Source organism: Cyrtonyx montezumae, unplaced genomic scaffold (genome assembly GCF_038088225.1).
Source record: "Cyrtonyx montezumae isolate F1298 unplaced genomic scaffold, pur_monq_1.0 scaffold_3, whole genome shotgun sequence".
Classification (NCBI taxonomy): Eukaryota; Metazoa; Chordata; class Aves; order Galliformes; family Odontophoridae; genus Cyrtonyx; species Cyrtonyx montezumae.
Window position 1 is genome coordinate 73,480,103 of NW_027072034.1, and position 23,462 is coordinate 73,503,564.

Consider the following 23,462-nt stretch of genomic DNA (forward strand, 5'->3'; position numbering starts at 1 on the left):
TTCAAAGCTCAGCTTGATAAAAATGGATGCCTGAAGCAAAACTCTTAAATGCATGGTGTCTTAAATCAAGGTCCTTAATCTCCATATTGCTGCTGATGCAAGTTTTCCAATACCAAGGAAAAACACTGAGGAATAATATCTAATCCTACAAAGGAATGCAAAGAGAGAGCAAAAAAAATCTGGGCACCTGATCTAGTGGGTGGTAACCATGCACATGACAGTGCATTGGGACTGGGTAGTCTCTAAGGTCCCTCCCAACCCAAGCCCGTCAATGATTCTGCGATCTACCTATTTTAGACATCTTGCTTTGCATGATCTAGGAAATCAAATCAAAAAGATACGAATGTAGCTGGTTCAAAATATTTGAAGATGAAGAGGTTTCTAAAGAGAACTCACTATTTATTCTGTATTTGATTCAAGAACAACTCGATTAAAAACTCACAAGAAAAATGTGACTGACATGTGAGAACACAAATTTGCAGAGTGACATCAAAGATGAAGATCTGGCCCCAAAATAGTTATTTATAAAATGCATTTTTTTACTGTACTTCTCTTTATGAAGTCTAGTTGCCTTATTTTTTCCCTGTCTCTTCAGCTCCTCTTATTAGAGCAAAGCATGACAGTTTTGGAGAAACAAACTAAATTCTATCCTGTCTCATACATCACTAGTATCTTTGTTTATTAAATTTAAATTAGCCACATCTGTACAGACCCTCCAGAAGCAGTGAGGTTGTATTTATGACAGAAACATAATTTTAATAACTGAGAGCATAATTTGAAAGCAGTGGGGCTAAAGATACCACTTAGGGAATAATTTGGCCTGCAGACTCTTCATTACTGATGATATGAAAGAAGATAAGAGCACAGTCTGACTGTCAGAAGTTAGAGTCATTTGCAGAGCTGACAATTAGTGAAATAATCATCACTGTAGGTATAAGATGAATATATCTGCTGTTACAGTCAATGAAGTACTGACAGTTTGCAGTCTAGGCTGAATATGAGGTAATGCATGGCAGCACTGAACAAGGAACAAGGCAGAAACTAGAATGTGGTTCACTGTCTTCCTTATTTGTTATTTCTCCAAGCCTGAGGTGAAATGGGCACTGGCACTTGTTGTGGTTGTTTTCTTCTTTGCTTCAGTTTGCTTGGTAGCTTTGCCTGAAGTCCTTAGAGAATAAGAGGGTTCTGGCGCCAAGACTGTCCTGTCAGTTTTCAGACAAAGCAGCTCTCCACATCTTGTTTCTTTTTTGGGGGTGGGAGGAAGAATGAGCAAGATCAGGATGCTCTAGGTACCCACTTCCAGCCACCATATGGCTCCTGTGCTCCTGGCCTACCTTATCAATAGTAGTGGGTAGCTGGGCTTAAAATTGAGTCTTGAAAGATAATTAGGGAAATCTTATGCCATGTATGAGTAATTCTTCAGAGAGCTGCCTTTTGTAAATGAAAAATCAATGACATAAATAATATGGAACCATATGTGCATAATGCATGAGTGAAACCATTGTTGTAAGTATGAAACTGATGAGATTGCCTGGAATGTGTATTACCTATGTGGAAAAGTTTTCAAGGCTTGTACTCAGGGCACTCATTTGAGTGGAATTATTTGTAAGCCCATTTTCCTGTGGGAAGTCTGGAAAAACATCTTTTTTCCCCCTCAGAGAATCTGTGAAAAATGACAGGCATATCTGCTTTCCTCCAGAGTGATCTGACAGCAGATTGCATTAGTTGACTTGAGGTACTTCTCTGAACCTTACTGCCCTTAAGTAGCTGGAGGCTGGGACTTGCCTTTGCCTCTGAATGCTCTATGGTTAGATTGGACAAGTTTCTGGTAAGTGCCATGGATCTGTGAAATTTGTTGGTTTTGGTGAAGATCACTTCTACTCATTGGATGGCAATGGCTTACTCTATGTAATGATTTCAGGTTTATGGACTGCCTAAAACTTCATGAATCCAAATTGGATGGTATATATATTCTCAATTTATCCAATACAGTGTCATACGCAAAGACTAGCATTAGCAGGGGAAGTAATTCAGTTCTTCTGCTGTCGGCTCAGTAACTTTTACATGACACACCAAAAAAACTGACTAAGCACTGCTAGTTATTGCAACAGTACTTCTAATTTTTCTTTTTTTTAATCTGAGGAGACAGGAGTGTATGTCATATCAGTTCTTTTGTTTATAAACCTACTCATTTTTTTGGAAGTTTTTGTGCAAGCGTAGTTTCATGTCTTTAAAATATATACTCATAGTTAAAATTCAACATTGCTATCTATATGACAGTGATTACATGCCTTATATTACTTCTCAGAACTACAAGTTAATAAATCATTTAAGTAAGTATTTTTATTTTTTAGGGATACCAGTACTAAATAGAAATCTGTTGCTCAAAATTTGATTTAGAAAATCTCTTTTGGTAATTTTTCTTCATAAAATGTACAATCTTCTTTAAATGTACAATCACATGTCGTTTGTTTAAACACAGAAAAAAATTAAATGAAACAACACAAGAGAACTGCAGGCAGTGGTACTGATCAGACTTACGGGTACATGCCATAGTAGGTGGATCTTTCTCAGCTCTGAAGTAACCTTTCTCACACTGACAGACTGAAGTTGCTTCAACATAGGTTGAACTGTGAGGAGGGCACTTGGAGCACTTCACATTTCCGGCAAATGCTTTATAGAATCCAGGCCTGCAAGCTGCAAAACAAAAAAATAATATTTCATTAACAGCAGCAAGTTTTAACCATAGGTAAAATCTGCTTCATGCAGTTATAATGTGTTCTCTTTCCTTTCCAATCTAGATGCATGGTATTCTCACCACTTAATGCTTCAAAGTTTTTTTATTTTGGTCTACGGACTTAACAAAGAAAAAAAAAAGAAGCTTTTATTGGTACCTGATGGGAAAACATTAAAAGAGACAACTTCCTAATTTATTGACAGCCCTTGCTGCTGCTTGAAATTGTCATTTAGAAAACTTTGAAAACTTCACTAATATCACTAAACACAAGCACACTTTCTATGATGTATGTAGGTCCTGTAAATTAATAAATAGAAAGAATGGGATATTTTCTCATCTATCAATGCTGTTTATATGGCTTCCTCATTTAAATAATAGAGACTTGCAAGGCTCAGTATGCTTATTGTCACAATGCCTTGACGAGGCAGGGATGACGTCCCTATACTTACAGGTGGGTAAGACCTCTCTACAGTCCACTGAGACAACATTCAAAGAAGTGTCACATTAGTTGGGTCCTTTGCACCTTGTTGGACTGAAGGCTGCACCGTGCTGCTGTAACAACCTTTGGAGACTAGGAAAGTGGTGCCAATAAATCTAGCACAAACTACAGCAAGCCTCAGGCTACTCTTCACTGTGTAAAAAAACAACTGGGATAGCAGCTGCCCTGGGGACACATGTTGCAATGATCAGAGCCCACCGCCCACCCAGCTGGAGCTGGAGTCCCAGAAGTTGTTCATCACAGCACAACCTTAGGTACTCTTCTGTTGGCATTTAAAAGCAGAAACAATTAGTTAAAATATATCTTATCATAAAAATGCCTAGTTAGCATTCTGAAATATTTTTTTACATTGTCCTCGGAAATCATCACACATTTAGAGATTTCTTCCCTTCTTCCAGCTACCACATTTAAACACGTCAGTATATATTGCAGCCACTGTCTTCTGACTTCCCAATTAGCTAACAGAAGAAAAACAAATGGAAGAGCAACTCTACCATGTACAGACAGCACAGGCTAAAATTACTCCTCATTTTCACCAGTACAATGAAAGTCATTGCTATAATTACTATTTTTAAGACCCATGTGGCTTTTTCAAGACCCGTGTGGCTTTTCCTCATTTTGACATATTTGAGACTGTTTTCTTAACATAGAACTACAGAAAGTAGGCTGCATTTCTTTCTCTTGCAGTAAGGTAAAATAACAATATTAAAATCAAGTGCTCTATAAATAAATACCAAGAGTTATGAATTTTACAGATTAACTGTCAATTCAAATTAAGTTAGCCATTAAAAGGTACTAACTTTTAGATAACATATACACAGATCAGTCTTGCTTCTGATTCCAAAGCACCTGCGTGATACCAAAGTGGTTTCATTAAGTATCTGGGGAAAAAGGAGTGAGAGGAATGAAAAAAGGTAATTGCCAATTCCTTACCAGAATCCAACAGCCAATTTTTCATATGTAATTTTAAGAACTAAATTATGACTCAACTATTTCAGCAGTTCTCCCAGTGTGTTTTTCTGACGTGGCTGACTAGATATGAGGAAGGAATTCTGCCCTGCTGCCATTAAAGAAAAAAAAAATATGTATTTCTGGTGCTACAGATAAGAGAGGCGGGAACAGCAGGGATTTTCCCTTTAAATGGCTGCTGGTCTGATACCTCTGTGATTACAGTCAGTGGCAATTTTCTACTGACTGGAATGACAGTGGGTTTTGTGTAAGAAAGACAGCAGTACTGGAGATGCTAACTGTTCTTATCTTTGCTGGAAGGAATTAAGAGATGAAGAAAAGCAAAATATGGGGAGGGTGGTGGTTTGAATACCTGCTCCTTTTCTTCTCATGCCCTAACCATATCATTGCTTATCTGAGGATAAATACTAAATTCTTGCTTTTAATAGCTAATATATGTGCACTGCCACACAAAGAATTTTGTGATTAAAGAGTTGGCAATCCAAGGTTATCTTTGCAGTCAAATGAGAACTTATAAAAATTATTATCACTTCCAAAATCTTTTCTGTCAGCCATCAACTAACTTCATTTTCCCTTCCATTCCAAATGATAAACCACTTTGGACTGAAAGAAACACAGCATTCCCTTTCAAGACAGGTTTAAACTTTAAGCTTTGCACTACTCTAGAATTGAACTCAAATTGCAAATTAATTCCAATTAAAAAATGTAAATGTTTTATTCTAAAATAGTTTTCTGGATTGTATTTAAAGCGATTATGGTTTCAGTATGGCTTGATTTGTTTTGGTCTTAAAAGATAGCACATATATACTCATGGAAATGCAGATGGAAAAAAATGTGTGAATATGTAGATATTTTACTTTTTTTTTAATCCAGCTCAAATACGTACACCATTATGTCAGATACCTCCCATACATTCTAAAGACAGCAAGGTAGCTTTTATACATATATTTTTTTAAATAAAATCCAGCCCTTCATAAGTAAGTTGAAAGCTCCCACATATTTACAAGGTTGGGAGGACTCAGCTCTTGGTGTAACTCAGTGCTCACTGTTCACATTCAAGGTGAAACAAAACAGTCTATTAAGATTATTGAATATGCAAGACAGGACTGAAATATAGCACTTCAGCTGCCATACAAGTCAAAGTTTAGACTTTACCAATAAATATGCTTCAATGGCAGAATTTCAACTTTAACAAGAAGCAATTACTATGCTTTTCATATTCTATGTAAAAGTGGCAAAAACTGGATTTACTATCCAAGTTTTTAAAAGCTTATTTAACATGAAATGTGTACAATACCACATTTTAAGGACTATGATTTCTTCTGGTTTGTTATGAGTTAGATTCTGGCAGTCGGTTTATGGTCTGCCACTAAACTGGCACAAGCTGAGTATACTATTACACATCTCATGGTCTGTAAATCCTGGTCCTCCCACAAAGAAAAAGAAGAATACATCTAATTCTTCTTAGGCACATTATAACAAGACTGAGTATGGTTTGGTCTCCTTCATGGAGCTTAAGGCTGTACAAGGCCACTTCCACTTCTGAGAAATTCCAGTCAACACTTACAGGGTAATTGCGCAAAGAAATCAATGGTATTTGTGTTCCATTTCCAAATTCTACAGAACATTTTGTAAAACTGGAGTCTGTAAATGTTCTGCTATGAGACAATGAGACAGACTGCAGCACTCCAAGTCACTGTGATATCAAACCGTATATGAGTGCTTGAGGTATTCAAATCCAGAGTCCTAAATTCGAATGGTATCTAAAATAAAGATAAGGATATGACTCTCTGAAGAGTATAATCAATAGAACTATGTACATGCTTAATGATAACTGAACCTCTTTATGAAGCAGCATCTTAGCTTTTGCCCATTTTCCTATCATTTCTATTTTTCATTCTTCAGAACTCATACAGTGCACAAAGTACCTGATGGGCAAATGAGAAACTCAGAGACTTAATTATTAATGGGTTGTGGTTTTGTATTTGGAGAGGGAAAAAAGCCATCTTTTTCATGCAAAATCACAGCCTATGTAAAATACATTACAAGTTAGAAGTTTGTACTAGATGCTTATGTATGCAGGAAATTTCATTTTGTATGGGTTGATAAAATCAGTACTTTCAAAGTTTTTCTCTTTATAACATCTCCTTCAGTCAGCTAGCAGCTGTTGCTACTAGCTAGTAGCTAAGTATATCATTTGCACTTATTATCTGTGCATGGATGACTATTTCTCCCCACCCAAGAAAATGTGTTTATTTTTATGTTCGTTACCACTTTTTTTTTTTTTTTCCTAACCTCTAAATCACTGGGAGGCATTTTATTTTCCCTAACTTTATCTAATAGAAGTGACTTTCTGAGCTACTAATTATAATGAACTGTATAAGATTTGACTTTTGTAAAGCCTGGAGGATGATAATAAAATATTACCTTAATGGCTAAGTAATTAGCAGGGTGTCTGATTGAACAATTCAAAGACACTAAAGTTCTCTCCAGTGAAATACCAGTGATCATACAGAGAAATACTTGTAATTTAGTTGGCATCACGAATGATAACACATCCATGACTGTGCTGTACTACAGCTTTATCGGGATTTGATTATGGTGTTTTTAAGCTGTAAAAACTTAGTAATGACTATCATTTTCCTTATTTAATGTTGAATGTATGACATTTCGTTTTTGATTGTATTATATGTGAATGCATATAAAGAGAACACTGCAAAGCTCTGGTGAACTCTTTAAGAAAGTGATTTATGAATTGCTAATATCTCAGCTTGGGCTGAGAGTAGGAGGTGTTCATCCAGCAATTGCAAAAGAGCTTTAGCATTGTTGGTGCTATGTTTAGGGGTGCTGAGTGAGACTGTAAAAGCATTTGAGGTGCACTGTGAACCAGAGCCCCAAGGCACTGTTTGAAATAAGATACAGCCTTCACGGTTCCCAGCAGGATGGTAGGAAAGGTATGGCTGGTGTTTTCCAGAGGGTCTTGTGCTCTTCCCCATGCATAGCAGCATGGCCTATGGCCATAACCACCCCAGATGACATCCCAGCACCTCTCCCCACTAAGTGGTCAGCTACGGGGCTCTGGGCCATTTTAGAGTTCAAGGCTCTGCCTGGCCCTATCCAGGGAGTCTCGGACACTGCAGGCCCCATGGTGGCCCAACAACTTAAACCAACAGCTGGATATACACAGTAGAAAGTGCAAAGAAAGCTACACTACACTGAGGTACCTCTGGGAAATTGGATAAATCGCCAAAGCCAGTAGGCCCAGACAAAGGCTACACATGGTCTAACAGGCCCTGCTCTCGTGGCAATTTGCAGGCAGTGAGGGATTTCCTTCCTGCTAGACTGGACATTATTTTTAAGGTTCTTTTGATTTGCTCTGTGAAACAAATAAGGTAATGGATCAATTACTAGTCTTTTCTGCACAAGAGGGGTATGACTGTTGTGTCCTTTCCTCACCTGAGGGGTACTTCACATGCTGACTGATGCAGATATGGTGGTCATGTTAGTGGCCATAAAGCTTGCAGCTTTAAAAAAAAGGGGGCATTTTCACTGCAGTGTGGAGCTTGTTATTGTGAAGGACATAACCTGATTTCACACAGTTTTATACGATCTGAATAATGCAATGATAGAATCACAGAATAGCTTAGATTGGAGGGAGACCATAAGGACCAACCCCCTGCTATGGGCAGGGCTGCCATCTACCAGATCAGGCTGCCCAGGGCACCATCCAACCCAGCTTTGAATGCTTCCATTCAATCCATTAAAACAACGGTTAACAAGAAAAAGGAATGCAAAGGAAACTAAGGAGCAACTTTTACGCATGTCTGACATTTGCTGGTCTGTGTGTGGGAAATATTTCTCATGAAAATGGGATTTTTATAGATGGCTGAGAGACCATCAATCAAATTAAAAATGAGAAGACTGCTGTCATTACAATGAATAGTAACTACCAGTAGCTCTGTGGAAGAGCTGGTTTAATCTTTCTGAAACATATAATTTGCTATGCTTTTCCACGCCTCATACATTTTAAATTGCTTACTGAAACCCACTATTGTACTATGAGACTGATTTTTTTATATTTGTTATGTTCTGTTAATATATAAATATTACAAGTTTAATATCCTCTTAATCTTCTGGTATTCTGATATCTTTTCACTTTATAGAAAGAGCAATCCGTTTGGCTCCACTTCTGCGTGAATACTAGGAACTATAATACTGTTTTAATCTATTTATATTCTATTAAATATAGGTAGAAAAAAACAAAGAAGCATATAGAAAAGAACAGAAGAAAATAATATAATGAGAAATGCACATTATATTTTACCTTCAAAAGAATATGAACACAAAGATTAGGATATTAAAAAATTGGGACAATAGAAGCTATGATGACAGTCTTCAAATGTGAGTACTATCTGATTAAGTAATCTCATGTCTTTTATTTCTTCACATAATCCTTTCTTTGTTCAGGTCACAAATGGGAGAAAGAAGAATAGATACACTTTGGGCCATGTTCAAATCAATTGTGAGACTATGCAGGAAGAGCTGCCAGAAACATGAAGCATGATGAACTCATTGGAGGATGACCAGCTATGATAGATTATAAAATAAGGAACATGACATGTAGTTGAAGCCAGATGAATAAAAGACATCATGTGTCAAAAAATCAAGGATCCTGTTTGGCTCCTTTCCTACAGATGTAAGGTGATACTCACAGACAAGTTAGTGTCAGAATGGCCCAACTATTTTAGAAAAATTGAATAAATGTATTTCTTATCTGCAGTAAATCTGATGAGATTACACATCTGTGTGCTGCGGTGTGCAATTAAATGCATTTGTGTTTGTATTGCCCAAATAGACTCCTTGCTTGCCAATATCTTCTGATTTTTAATATTTCTATTCTTTGAAGTGGAGAATAGAAGACAGTGTTATTCACATCTTTTGACTCTGGAAAGCAACAAGGGAGAGGAAAGAAAAACTGGCTGGCTTTTTCTAATTAAACTAGGTGATGAAGACAGGTAAATTAAATTAATTATTCTTTCCCATTGTGATAAAGTTTTTCTTTCTCATGTCTTATTTTCTGTCATTCTCATATTTCCCAGTATTCTACTGAGACTGTTTATTAAAATGATTACAAGAAATGACAAAAGAGATAATTGGTGTATATCAAACAGGATTTTCAGTTCACATCAATACAGTTTTTTCCTGTATAAAAGACCAGTTGCAATACAATAACTGGAGCAGTGATTCAGCTCACATATCATGTTTTTAAAGAATCTCAGTTTTGTCTAAAAGCTCACACAGACAAGGAGAACAGTCAATGATATTAATTTTATCATTGCCTGTCATACTAGATGCAATTCAATAGCTCATCAAAGAGCTAGGATCCACACAGCACAGCACAGGTGAATACTGTTCTGCACTTCTTAAGCTGCTTTGTCAGCTACTTCTCAAAGCCTTTTAAGTTGGCAACTAAAGGCTTATGATAACAACAAAGAGAAACATCTTGTTTGCCACTGAGGTGACTCAAATAGCTTTTGCAGTGTGAAAAATTATATTATTAAACTTTTTGCATACAGAGCAACAATTACTTGGTGACTTAAGCTGGTTTCCTGTTGTTCTGGAGTCTATCAAAACCTGTTAATTGTCATTGCCTAGTATGGGAAGGATTTACAAAGTTTTTGAGGACGAGTGGCTGTCAGCATTCTGGCCTTAACCTGCAGTCAAGGGGAACACTGGGATTCAGAAAAAGTGTTATTGTAGGAATGACACATCTGAGTGTGCTCTTTCCTTTTTAACTAGATAGAGAATGATAGTGTCACAAGTTGCCTATCTATCATGTTTAATACCTTATTTATATGTTTTTCCTGAAAGTCTGTGTAAACTAGGCACGTTTGTTTTGTTTTCATACATTGCCTTCATTGACTTAAACACACTGTTAATTAATCTTCCTTCCTCCCTCCCTCCCCCCTTCCCTTCCTCCCTTCCTTCCTTCCTTCTTCTTTCTTTTTTCTTCCTTTCTTCCTTTCTTTCCTTTCATTCTTTTTGTACATTACACTCTTACCAATTTTTAATTCCAGAAAAGCTTCAGTACTACATGTATTAAAGCAGTCTCTAAGACCCTTCCAGAACAGCGTAACAACATCCACCCACCTGTTTGCCACCATCATTCTCTCTCTTAGAAAAGTGTGTATTTTGTTTTGAATGTTTGTCTATGTGTACACACACACACGTACATTACATACACAAATGTGGCTTTTTATATGTAAGAATATATATGTATATATTCAATATAGCAGAGGAAATGAAATCAAAGGGGTAATGGGATATGAGTCTTTTTGCATTATATCACAGGAGATCCAGATACTGGGACATCATCAGCATAAGAACTGTGCAACCTATATCATATGCAATTTATCAAATTTATAATAAGCAAAGCAAAACATTTATTTCTATTGTACATCAATAGATATGTATGATGCTAAGCAACGTATTAATAATAATTATATATGTAAAATGACTCTTGACAGCTTCAAAGAATAATATAAATGTTTTCTAACTCAGTTTTATGTTATTTTTCCATCCTCAGAAGAGTAAAATAAATCTAAAATGAATAACAGGAAATATTGGCTACATTAAAAAAAAAAAAAAGGTGATCCCAAGATTTAGGAGATGAAGGAGTGCAATTAAAATATTATTTTATTGTGTAATAACATATTCAGCAGATATGCTTCATTTTCAGATTATTCTGTAAATGCATACTCTTGAAGTTCACAGGACTACATTAATTCTCAAAATCAAATGTAAAAGTATTAAATCACATAGTTTTCTGAGGAAAAGAGAGGACGGGTAGCTGTGTATGTAATCAGTATCATGTATGATGTATTTTAAGGTCCTTATTTCCTAAATACATATTTGGACTTTGTTTTGTAATTGTACCTTACTGAACTTAAATCAACAACAAAACTAAAGAGTATTTACAATGTAGCATTACAGGAGAAAGGTTAATGCCCAAGATCTTGTCATTCATCAAGGAGAAACAACAAAACCCTTAAACAAACAGAAAATTTAATTATGTGTAACAGATTTTCCAAATAATGGACTAAATTATTCAGCTGTTTGGATAAGCTTGAGGAGCTACATTCTTCAAGTACTAATGCTATGCTTCTCACTACAGTGTAGATTGTTAACTTCTTTAAAAAATCTTGAATAAGGACTCCTGTTTATTTTTTTTTTGTTATATATATATTATATATATAAAGAGTATTGAAATACTTTCTTAAATTTAAGAATATGATTCTGGAAGCATAGATATTAATCAAAGAAAAAGATGGAAAATTATTTCAGTACTTATATAACTTTTTCACTTAATTCTCAGAACTACATACACAGCATGTAGATGAGTAAGATAACTAAGAGGGTTCAGCATAAATAAATTGAAAAGTGACAAAATTGTAAGCAGTTGAAAAGAGGCTCAACTGATGGGAAATATCAAGGACCGAAATTATAGGTCAGGATTGTGCCTTGTAAAATAAATACGGACCATAAAATAGGCTACACTGCTTTAAGCAGGATCTGTAAACTTTTAAAATTCATCTTTAAATGAATTTTATAATCAACACTGATGAATCAGTACAGCTAATTTTTTAAAGGAAGTTATAATATTGTAACTCATGTTATGTTTAGCTCAGATACACCTGCCTAAAGGGGCTTCCGAGATGACTGTTCAGTTTCATTCTGCATGAGATTCATTTATATACATCAGTATAAGCTCCAACAGTGGAATATAAATTCAAGCTAAAATCAAAACAAAAGCAACTTTTATGCCACTTGGATGTTCCTGAATTAGATTAGTGATTATCCTCTGCCCAGAAAAGGCGTGTCAGTGATTTGAAAGAGACACTGTTTTGGGCAACCAAGTCAATAAAAAGACTGCAACTACTAAAATGAGAAGACTCCAGTTTTTAACCACATAGAGACTTGCTCTACTGCATCACTGCAGCACTGTGTTACTGCATTAATTCAAGGAACAGTCATTAATAAAAACATGACCTTTGAAGAGTTTGGTTCATAATTTCCAGGCAGGAACACCAAATCTGCTTTAGTATTTTTAGTGAAAATAATCTGTGCTTCCACCATGTGAAGACAATGATGAGCTCTGTACCTAAACATACTGTAAATGTAGTGCATGTGGCCCTAAAAGCTCTTTTTAATTGGTAAAGGCAGAATCTCTCCCTAGAAAGATGGGGAAGATGCTTCTGGAATGTCCTCAGCTGACACTGTCCTGAAGTTGTCTCAGCAGTATTCCACTCACCAATAATACATAGGATGGCTACACTCAATCACAAAATAAATATACAGTCTACTAATTCTATGTTCTTGGGAAGAACAAAAAGTCCAGATGTCTCATCAAAAATGCAAGTGACAAAAATGGCTGGAAGACTGGGGTAGTTGTATTAGTGTTTGGAGAAATGAGACAAGAAAGGCTGCTACTTCCTGAGCAAGCCAAGAACTAGACATGGTGATCCTGGGGAATCCTTTCCAAATCATGATACTCTTTGAACCATTTCTGGCTTCTGTGTGCTGCTGACTGCAGTAGGGATCCCTGAAAACAAATAAGTTCTCTGAGGTAGGAAATATGCACGTTCAAATACACTGCTATGGAACCAAATCAGTCTTTTGCTTCGTTGATGCTTTACGGATAGACCCCCATAGAAAATCTGCAATTAACCAGATTTCTTAAATTTTTAAATAGTATTTTCTACAGTGCCTTATTTTAAATGATCATCGCTGTGTTTTAGGAAGACAGTAAATTGGTCATGATAATTAGGGAATACAAAAGAAATGGTAATCAAGGAATGCGAGAGCAGTGTAAAAGAAGGAAAGTAATTTCCAGCAATATATCAATGTGTACTCCTGGTATTGGGAAGACCTGCAGGAAAAGTATGGAAGAAAAAGCCCACTGCATCTCCAAGCTGTCATCTCCAGTATCTCCACTACTCATCTTTAACAAGACAAGCAGAAGAAATATAACCCTAAGAACACTATGGGGTAATGCAGTGCTGGAGTGAATTGAATGTTCACTGATTCCTCCAATATCTCAATAGCAGCCATAAAAAATCTTCTTCTTTAAAATATAATCATAATAATGCATTTAATTGCTTTTTAATCACTATTATGGTTATGTTTTATTCTTAAGAAAATGTTTTCCTCGTTCTGTCAGTCCAAGAAAACTGGTCTCTGAGTTGCCTGGAAAAAGAGTAATGCCAGGCACCATTCTGCACCTATGCAAATCTTAAAAACTGAAAGAAACACCAGATAATCAGCTGTAATAAGTCATCACTCAACATGTTCCCTGCTGGGTGTCTAGGGTGTAAGAACTGTTCCTCTGCTCAGCTGCCCTGATAGTTCAGGACACTGGTAACACAAGGATCAAAAAGAAGGAGCACTCTAGTCAGGAAAGCTCACTGCAATGTCCGAGATATAGAGAGAATGCTTTAATCTCCAGGTGAATTTTAGCAGCTTGTATTTAACACAACTAGCTCCTTGTCAACGCACAAGCCATGGCAAAATGGAATAACTTTTGTGTCTTAAAGTGAGTTGAGCACATCCCTACAAGGACTATTGCAGTGGCACATATATCCCAAGGTTGTTCTGAAGGTTTATTTACCACTTGAACAAGAATAATTTAGATAGATAGATAGATAGATAGATAGATAGATAGATAGATAGATAGATAGATAGATAGATAGATGGATGATAGATAAAGGGATCTGTTTCTGCAGTAGTCAGACTGAAACAATGCAGAAATAAGAAACCACGAACATCTGTTAGACCAAGAGTATCATGCTGTAGCACACACATGTAGCACTTAAATTAACATCACTGGGAACTATACAGCAAATGAAATTGCTCTTCCCAAAGGAATGCTGAAATAGTAGCTATACTCATTTTTGGGAAGTCTTTTTGGGTGGAGTGAGAATGTAGAAGTGTGCTAAGTCTGTTAGAACTGCATATTATGAAACAGAATTATATATTACAAAACAGAAGTTTGAAAGAAGAGCAGTAAGACATTATTTTTGTAATATAATTGAGGAAAGAACAGGTGTTTGCTGGATTTTCCCCATATCATTCCAACAGAAATTAGTGTCCAAGCTGACAGACCATGAAGCCTTCTGTTTTCACAGAATTACTTACACTACTATGTACCTTATAAGACAACTGCAAAAAGAATCATGTGTTTTTATGCAAGAGAAAAAATGGTCAGTAGATAGCACATCAATTTTGTAGCTAATTCCTTTTGCGTGTTATCTGTATCAGAAATGTAAGAACAGCTTTTCTCCAAGGAGGTGGTCACTTGTGTATGTTTCATCATCAAGAGTAATGTAAATATACAGAATACAATTGTCTTGCAATGGCTGGTGGTAGTATAGGAGCTGAAAAAATAGCTCAGCCTATTTAAGTCAAGACCTCGGCTTTTCTACACTCTCCCATCTATTGTCACAGCGCTTGAAAAAAGACAAAATTTTTGAATTCAAAGTTGTGTTGCTAGCTTTGTTTTCAGTTCACTAAGTATCACATTGTATGCAAGTTTTTCTCCAGTATCATAAATATGTTCAGATAGTGGCTAATGTGATGCTGGTTTCCATATACGTTTTTCCTTCTGTTTTATGTTACAAGGTTTATAGATGGTAACAGTTATAAAATTGTTCTCTCTTCATCTGAGATAGAAAAACACTTTCTGCAACTAGAAAGGTTCAAAATGTCTGTCAGTGCTTTCTTACTGATACATGTACAAAAACTGATATATAGAGAAGTTTCTTGATCTTATGGTATCCTTTTTCAAACTCTATACAGATGTGATTTTTCCTCTGTCTCTCTTTTACTGATGCTGTAAGCTGATGTATCTCTCTAATACTTCTCTTTTTTCCTCTCTCTTCCTCTCACAGTAAGAGAAAACGTTTTTATTTTCAACTCTATGCATGTTAAATAGTTCATGATTCATTTTTCTAGTCCTTGTGTAAGAACAGACCATTTGAATTTGCAGCGCACATTTGCCCGTAACAAGCCCGTAACTGCTAGCCTGGGTTAATTAATTCTTATGACATCAATTATTTCATCTGTTTCACAGATGCTTTTGGAAGTGATTTTTCTTGAGTGGTAAGGTTTCAACCTGTGACAAATATCAAAAGTTCCTGCTGTTAGTTGTAGCAACAGCATTTCCTGTCTGCTTAACCCATTATTGCCCAACTGACTTTGTGTAAGAGCAATAAGTTACCAGCACACTTCTCAAATAATTAATGACACTTGGCTTCATGCCTCAGCACACACTCAAGGTGTAAACTGAAAGCCTACTGAAGCTCTCCTTGACATGACTTATTACTTTATTACAAAACTGTAGAACAGCTTTCTGGAGAAGGCATACCTTGAAGGAATGTAATATTCCTACAGGCAGTTATTCACAATAAAAAACCTGAAGAATAGTGCAGTCACCATTTACAAGGATACCATTTCTTGTTATGGGCTTATTATAAGATTGTAGTTTTTAATAATTTAAGATCTCAGCACTCATTTTCTTGGATTCACGACTTTCACAAGATCAATTGCTTTTGTAATAGATCAGATAAAGCTATACAATTCATTTTGTTCCTTCTCTGCGTAACCGTCTCACACTATTACAATTAGGAAGGAATCATAGCAAGAGCACAATCTAACCCATTGCAAGAAATCTTTTATATCATCCGGTCTTTAAAAGGAGAGACTTGAAAATGTTTTTTACATGCTTATGTCTTTAATTATCGTTGCACATTCAAGTCTGGATTTGGATGTGCAAACTATTTAAGCCCCTGCTTTATTTGCACATACAATTCAGGAGTTTGTGCACAAAGGCAAAATTACTGTAATCATGGAGAATATACAAACACCCAGAAGCAGGTAGGTGATTGAATGTGTGTGCAATTTCTGATGCAAAAAACGCTGAAATGTTCATCTAAAATCAGGCCTCTGGTCTTTAAAACATAATTCTCTTTGACATGTTTGCAGAAAAATAATAATAAGCTTGATTATTAAAGACACTGAACATGATTAGTGACTCCCAAATCATTTCAACTCTGATTTTGCATATTCAATAACACTCTAAGCTTTCATAATTCTTTGGGAATTGAATACTATTTTCTTTTGTATTATCTCTGAGTGGTTCCAGGTTTGCAGTATAATAATGCTCTTAATTACCCGAAAATATTTCTAACACATCTTCATACCTTCTACATTACTGTACTAAATACCATGTAATTTTATTCTATTCTATTCTAACCTTATTACTGAATCACGGAATCATTAATGTTGGAAAAGACCGCTAAGATTATCTAGTCCAACTCTAAACCTATCCTCATCATGCCCACTAACCATGTCCCTCAGTGCCACATCCACATGGTTCTTGACCCCATCATCTCCCCAGGCAGCCTATTCCAATGTCTCACCACTCTTTCAGAAAAGAAGTTTCTTCTAGTATCCAAGCTGAACCTCCCTGGTGCAACTTAGGGCCATTCTCTCTAATCCTATTGCTGTTACCTGGGAGAAGAGGCTGACCCCCACCTTGCCACCACCTCCTTTCAGGCAGCTGTAGAGAGTGATAAGGTCTGCCCCGAGCCTCCTCCTCCCCAGACTGAACAATCACACTTCCCTCAGCCCTTATTCTCATAAGACTTGTGCTCCAGACCCCTAACCAGTTTTTTGCCCTTCCCTGGACATGCTCCAGCACCTCAACGTCTTCCTTGTAGTGAGGGGCTCAAAACTGAACACAGTACTCAAGGTGTGTCCTCACCAGAGCTGAATACACAGGGACAATTAGTTCCCTGCTCCTGTTGGCTGCACTATTTCTGATACAAGCCAGGATGCTGTTGGCCTTCTTGCTCACCTTGGCACCCTGCTAGCTCATGTTTAGCTGGCTGTCAACTAACACTCTCATATCCATTTCATCCATGCAGCCATCATGCCCCAAACATGTAGCCTTGCTTGGGGCTTTTGCAACTGAGGTGCATTATCTGGAACTTGGTCTCGTGCAATTGGATGCAGCCCAATGATCCAGCCTATCCAGATCCCTCTGTAGAGACTTCCTACCTCCAGGCAGATCAACACTTCCTCCTAACTTAGTGTCTTCTGCAGACTTACTGAGGGTGCACTCAGTCTCCTCATCCAGACCATCAATAAACGTAATAAACAGGACTGGCTGCAGAACTGACACAAGCAGTGGCCAGTCACTAGCTGGATTTAACTTCATTCAACACTACTCTCTGGGCCTAGCCATCCAGACAGATTTTACCGTGAAGAGTACATCTGTCTGAGTTACAAGCCAGCTTCTCTAGGAGAATGCTGTATAACAAAGACAAAGTCAAAGGCTCTGCTAAAGTATAGATATACTACATCCATGGCCTCTCCCTCATCAACTAGGTGAGTCACAGAATCATCTAGGCTGGAACAGACCTTCAGCATCAAGAAATCCAACCATCTGCCTGACCTACCAAGTCGCATCACTAAACCATTTCCTTTAGTTTTACATCCACGCATTCCTTATATGCCTCCAAGGACAGGGAATTTACCACTTCTCCTGGCAGCCTTTTCCAATGCTTGACCACATTTTCCACGAATCAGTTCTTTCTAATGTTAAATCTAAATCTCCCTGTATGCCTTGAGATCATTTCTTCACACAAAATAATTTTAATGAAGCTCATCAGTTTGTAATTTATGAATTATACTACAAAATCTTTCCACGTATTTAAAACTCCAGTTTATATCTAAATCTAGTACAAGCAAATGATATTTCAGACTAAAAAAAGTGTAGACTTTTCTTTTTTAGTACTTAATAAGCAAATGATGTCTGCCTATAAAATGCAAGTATATTTAAAGATAGATAATGCTTTTTGAGTGTTCACTGGCCATACTACTGTTGATTTTAATACAAAAGGACATGATGTCTCCATTTTTGTGTTGTTGGATACATTCTTTTATTCTTTTAGCATTCTTTTAGAAAACTTTAATTACAGCGAATGATCAGTATAAGAGATTGATCTATTGCTCACCTTTCTTCTGTCTTAGTTTCTGCCAATTTTTGCAGAAATTTGTGGTAACACCACACAGAATTCTGTAAATAGTCCATTCAGGCTTTCACTTTCCTTCTCTCATGTAGAACCCCTTACAGCATTTAACTCCAAATGATAATAATTATCAAATTGTATTTGCATGCATGCAGACACATTTATGGCTTCCTACTCAACATTATTTATTTACAGCAGGAATAGTGACTACAGAATAATGAAAAGCTATGTTTCTGCTTACATGTGAAGCCTCAGATTTATGTACGAAGTGCAACTTTGTCCTTCCAATGAATTACAGGTAAGAAAAATAGATTGAGTTTAGAAAGAATCGATTTAAAAAACACATGCTTTGAAGTTTTATGTGTGTATAAAACATAGACAAAAACTTACAAATTATTACTAGTGTTATATACATTGGCAGAGAGCAGTGTAGATAGATGAACAGTAACAGTAACAATAGAAGAGATGACAAAATATAGACTTTAATTCAATAAAATTTTAGCCAGTATAGTTGCATCCATTTATATTTTCTTATTCCTGTTAACAGATATAAGAAGTGAAATGCACAAATGTCAGCAAAATAAATTACCCATTTATCTTGCCATCAATGTTCTTATCATTTTTTATTTTATAACCAAACATTACCAACTTCTCCAAACCCATCATCATTGCTATCCTTGAATTTATATGAATTTAAATATATAAACAGTACCTTGGAAAACCAGTATAAAGCTCTGAATGGTGGATACAAGATTCTACTAGTGAACTCAGAAGACAGCAATAGGTAAATCAATTTGTGATGCAAATCTAAACCCACATAATAAAACAAGAATCCTCCTGGTGTCCTTTAGCAGGTGAGTATTTCTAATTGGCATTTCACCAAAGTTATGTGGGATACCTCTTCAGTCCTTCAGTCTAGAATGTTTCACATGATTGATGACAAGTATCAGAGCTAGGTATTTCTACTGAGCATATTAAGATATTTCATGGGAATCTCATAAAGATGATCCATGAATTTAATATAAATTCTCAAATTACCAGCTAGATGTGAAAAACACTTTTTCCAATAAGACTTCTAGTATGGGTAGGGTGGTTTGAGCATCAAATAAAAAAGATATGTATTACCGTAAAAACATTGTCATTATTCATAAAATCTTAATCTCTTCCTGAGGTTTGAAGATGTACCAGAAAAGGTTATTTCTAGATTTCAGCTGAATTAGATGTCATGGTTGTTCACTACCTCTCTCATTTATAGCATCTACTTCTATGTTGTTAAGAGCTTTCCAAAGGAAATAAAAATCATTATCTCTATTCAACAAACAAACAAACAAAAAAGACTGAGAGAGAGAGGGAGAGGAAGTTTAGAGAGGTCATCTAGGCTTGTTCAAGATCTTCTAGTAAGCTCAAAGCAAAGGCGAGGTCATCTAGCTGATTACCCTCACAATTTGTTGTTTAGGTACGGTTGTGGCTAGTGGAATGATGACCCAAGCACCCTGAAACAGTTAAGTGTGAACAGTCCAATCTACAACCAAATTTACCTTTGTATTATTTTTTTTCAGACAGACACTGAAAACATGCAGTCACATATTTGGCATAAAACTGACCATTTTAACGAGAGACTGTTCAGTTAAAGGTTCTTTTCTAAGCTACTGACAGAAGTTAAATAGGATTGCATGCATATGATGACGATCCAAACCACAGATCCTGATTTTTAAATATGTACATTTAATATGACATCAGTTTTAATTCTGAAAACAAAAAATAAAATTTGCAATATGCATATATGTTATTAGTTATATCTCAGAGCAATCAAACATTTAAAAAAATTGACAGGTTACATATATATACTACATGCATAGAATTTTAAATATTTAACAGGTGGTCAGACATAGCTGGAATTCCTAAAACAAACAAAAAATAACTAAAAAATTAGTACTGATTAGTTTGTAAAACAGATAAGTACTGACACTGCATAACTATTTCTCATCAGGTTCTGAATTTAATTCCACTGAAGTTTAACTCAATTTCAGCTTCTAAATAGTCATTGAGAAGTGTTCATGGCAGATAGGCCTGGAGTTCACAAATATCTGCAACTCCAAGTAGGGTGTAGGCACACAGCAGTAAGCAAGAGAGTTCTCACTCACTCTGGATGCTGGCTGTATCTGCTATGCTGCAGTTAACATTAAGTTTATTGCACAACTGGAGACTGCAGAATTCTTATACACAGTCACTTTTCACATTTATTTCACTTAAATTCATGTTTATCACACTGTGGAAAAAAAATGACTGGGAGCAGAAGGTCAGCGTCTGCATGTCTGACAGTAAATGTGGTTGTACTGCTATCGTATTTTGAACTGTGAAACTCAGTGATCTGCATTTGTCAAAATAATGACAACAGGCAATGTACCATTTGGCACATTTGTTGGATATTGTACTGCTTCTATGTATTAGATTCTTTTTCTTTTATTAAGAATTTGGAAGAAGAAGCTAGCTCTTTTAACAAACTCAGCCACAGGACTGCAACTTATACTAGTCAACTACTTCAGTTAATACATAATACGACAAATAGGTGCATGTCATATAGCATTAAATCTCAGGGAAAAAAAAAAACAACAGAACAGTATTTTTCACTCTTTTGACAGGATTTACAGAGTGTTTTAATATAACTTAGCTATTTTAATTTCACAGTATGGTCATCGGTAACTGTCACTGTGATTATCTAGTCTGTATTCTAACATCAGATGAGCTTCAGCTTTGCTTAGCAATTTCTAGACCTATTTCAAACACAATATATTTTAAAGTGACACCATGGAGCACTTCTGTTCCCTCCCTACTGGCTTCATTCTTCATTTCGTTTCATTTCAATTTTTTCTTGTCTACCATGTTGATCTTTCTGCCCTCCCAAGCTGCTTTTCTTGGCCTTTCTGCAATTGTTCCAGAATCTGCTTTCCTCCTTTACTCTGTTGCTATGAGAATCTGAGCATAATACTCCATATATCTTTTGTACTGAAATTTTATAATGATTGGACAAAAACAAGCAGACAAACAAAAATCGCATTATGGAATTTAAAAAAAAATCTGTTTTTTGTTGTATTTTTTTTTCTTCAAAATATTGCCTGTGCCTTTTCTTTCCTTCCCTACAATTTCTTCTAGCTCTATTCTGTATTAGCATAATTAGCATATATTAGCAAAAAGCACCAGTGCTTTTTAAGGCTAGGACCATGGATAAATAGAATCTGAGTCTCCAATTTGAATAGGTCCTATAAGACAGCAACTGTTCTCTGTACTTCTTATGAAAAAATATAATTAAATAATAATTAAAAAAAAATAAAGGATTGGTCAGTGAAAGCGTATGTGAACCTTAATCAGGCAGTACTAAAGTCAAAAGAAGTTAAATACTTGTTGTCTGGGAAGTATAAAATAGAAAAGACTTCGATCCCACTGCATCACTGGCTCAATCTGCATCACATGCTATCTGGAGCTCTGTTTGAGACTGAAGCCTTCATCATGCTGTACATGCTATAAACAGGGATTGCTTCTGCTCCTCTCAGTTTGAAGAAGTGTTTGAAATACAGTTCATTTGGAAACTCAGAGAAACCAAAAACCAAAATTGTAGTCCTTGTATTTCATGTTATACAATACTACTAATGTGATAGAAGTACTTTTTTTTAAAATGTAAACATGAATTGAAATGAGAGAATAATCCTATATTACCAAGGATAGGAAATAATAATACATCTCTTCACATTAGATTTGTATTTCTTAGCATAAGAAAGGGATTAAAGGGAGCAGCATCTTAGGTCAGAAAAGGGAATTAATCTAAGCTGTCTCATCTGAGTGATAAACGCGCATGCATGCATCTCATATCTATGGCAGGTGACAGAGAAGAACTTGACTGGCAGTATGATTAAGAAAGGTGCAAGACTTGAATTTATAGGATGCATTTGTCTAGGAAAGCACACATAACTTCTCTGATATTATTCTTCGTATCAGGTCATGCTACGAATCCATTATTCCAATCCATGCTTCTTTATAGACTCCTTTTTAATGCAAAACTGACGTACAACCTATTTTAACAATGTTTGTGGAATGAGATTTGAATCAACTATGAGACTCTTAATCTTTATTGGCAAGAGGTGTGGGAAGATGAAAAATCTCCTTTACATATAATTTAATCAAAACCAGCAATATCAGCTTCCAGATCACAAGGCAGCCTTTCCAGTGAAGGGCAGACTAGGAGATCAGGAAACAATTATTTGTAAACATTAATGTTAACACCAAAAGCCACTGGTCCCACTGAGTAAGACATCTCAGCAACACCTGTCGTTTCTCTTCTGCTCTCTTGCTAATGTGACTCTGTGCTGTTGACACTGCCTTCAGGTACCCTCTCTAACAGGATGATGAAAAAACTTTTTCAACGTTTTTCTCAGTTTTTCTCTTGCTGGAAAACTCAAACTGCGTGTTTTTTTTTTTTTTGTTTTTTTTTTTAGTATGCCACAAGAACTCAGAAATCAGGAATGCTTCCAACCCATCTGGTCAAAGTCGAAGCCAGGATGAACTTTAAACTCCAGTTCTGAGGAAAGAGTCCGTATCAGCTGCCACTGTTGTGGCCAGGCAGAGGAAAGGACTTCTGTGGTATCTGTGATAAAACAGAATTTCAGTCTGTGCTGATACTGCATTATGGCTGCAACCACTTAGCTATTTTTGACACTGATGTTCCTCCAGTGCACTGACACTTTGGGACACTGGGGAAAAGACAGTCCTGGCAATAGCCATCATAGCTTACATCCAGCAAACAGAAGGAGAACTTGCCTTGATTTCTAAGGGCTTGCTCTGACATCTATATAACACTGTGGTCACAAAGATGAGAGCAGGACAATGTGACTTAGCCACCTAATAAGCATGGGAGAAGTTAAAGATGAAGGTACTGCCCTTCCCAGTCTTCAACTGTCAGAGAACCTGCATAAGGCTGGGGAGACACCATATCACTGCGGAAGGAAAACTGAGGAACCATCAAAATTCCAGCATTATCCATTCTCATAAGTGTTGGCAAATAATAGAATTTGAAAAACAATTTAATTTGAATTTTTGAAAGCATATAAAAAGGAGAAACTCTGTATGACACCAGAAAGAACAACAATCCTTGTATGGCTCTATGAGTCTGTAA

General features: G+C 36.2%; 1 protein-coding gene across 2 annotated transcripts in view; it reads right to left on the reverse strand.

The window, feature by feature from the left end:
• Window positions 1–23,462, reverse strand: part of EPHA6 (EPH receptor A6) — a 472,327-nt gene that overhangs the window by 230,367 nt on the left and 218,498 nt on the right. For both annotated transcript variants that reach the window (XM_065741888.1, XM_065741887.1), the window contains exon 4: window positions 2,542–2,697. In XM_065741888.1, coding sequence (XP_065597960.1) covers window positions 2,542–2,697 — 156 coding nt within the window. The remainder of the gene's footprint in view (window positions 1–2,541; window positions 2,698–23,462) is intronic.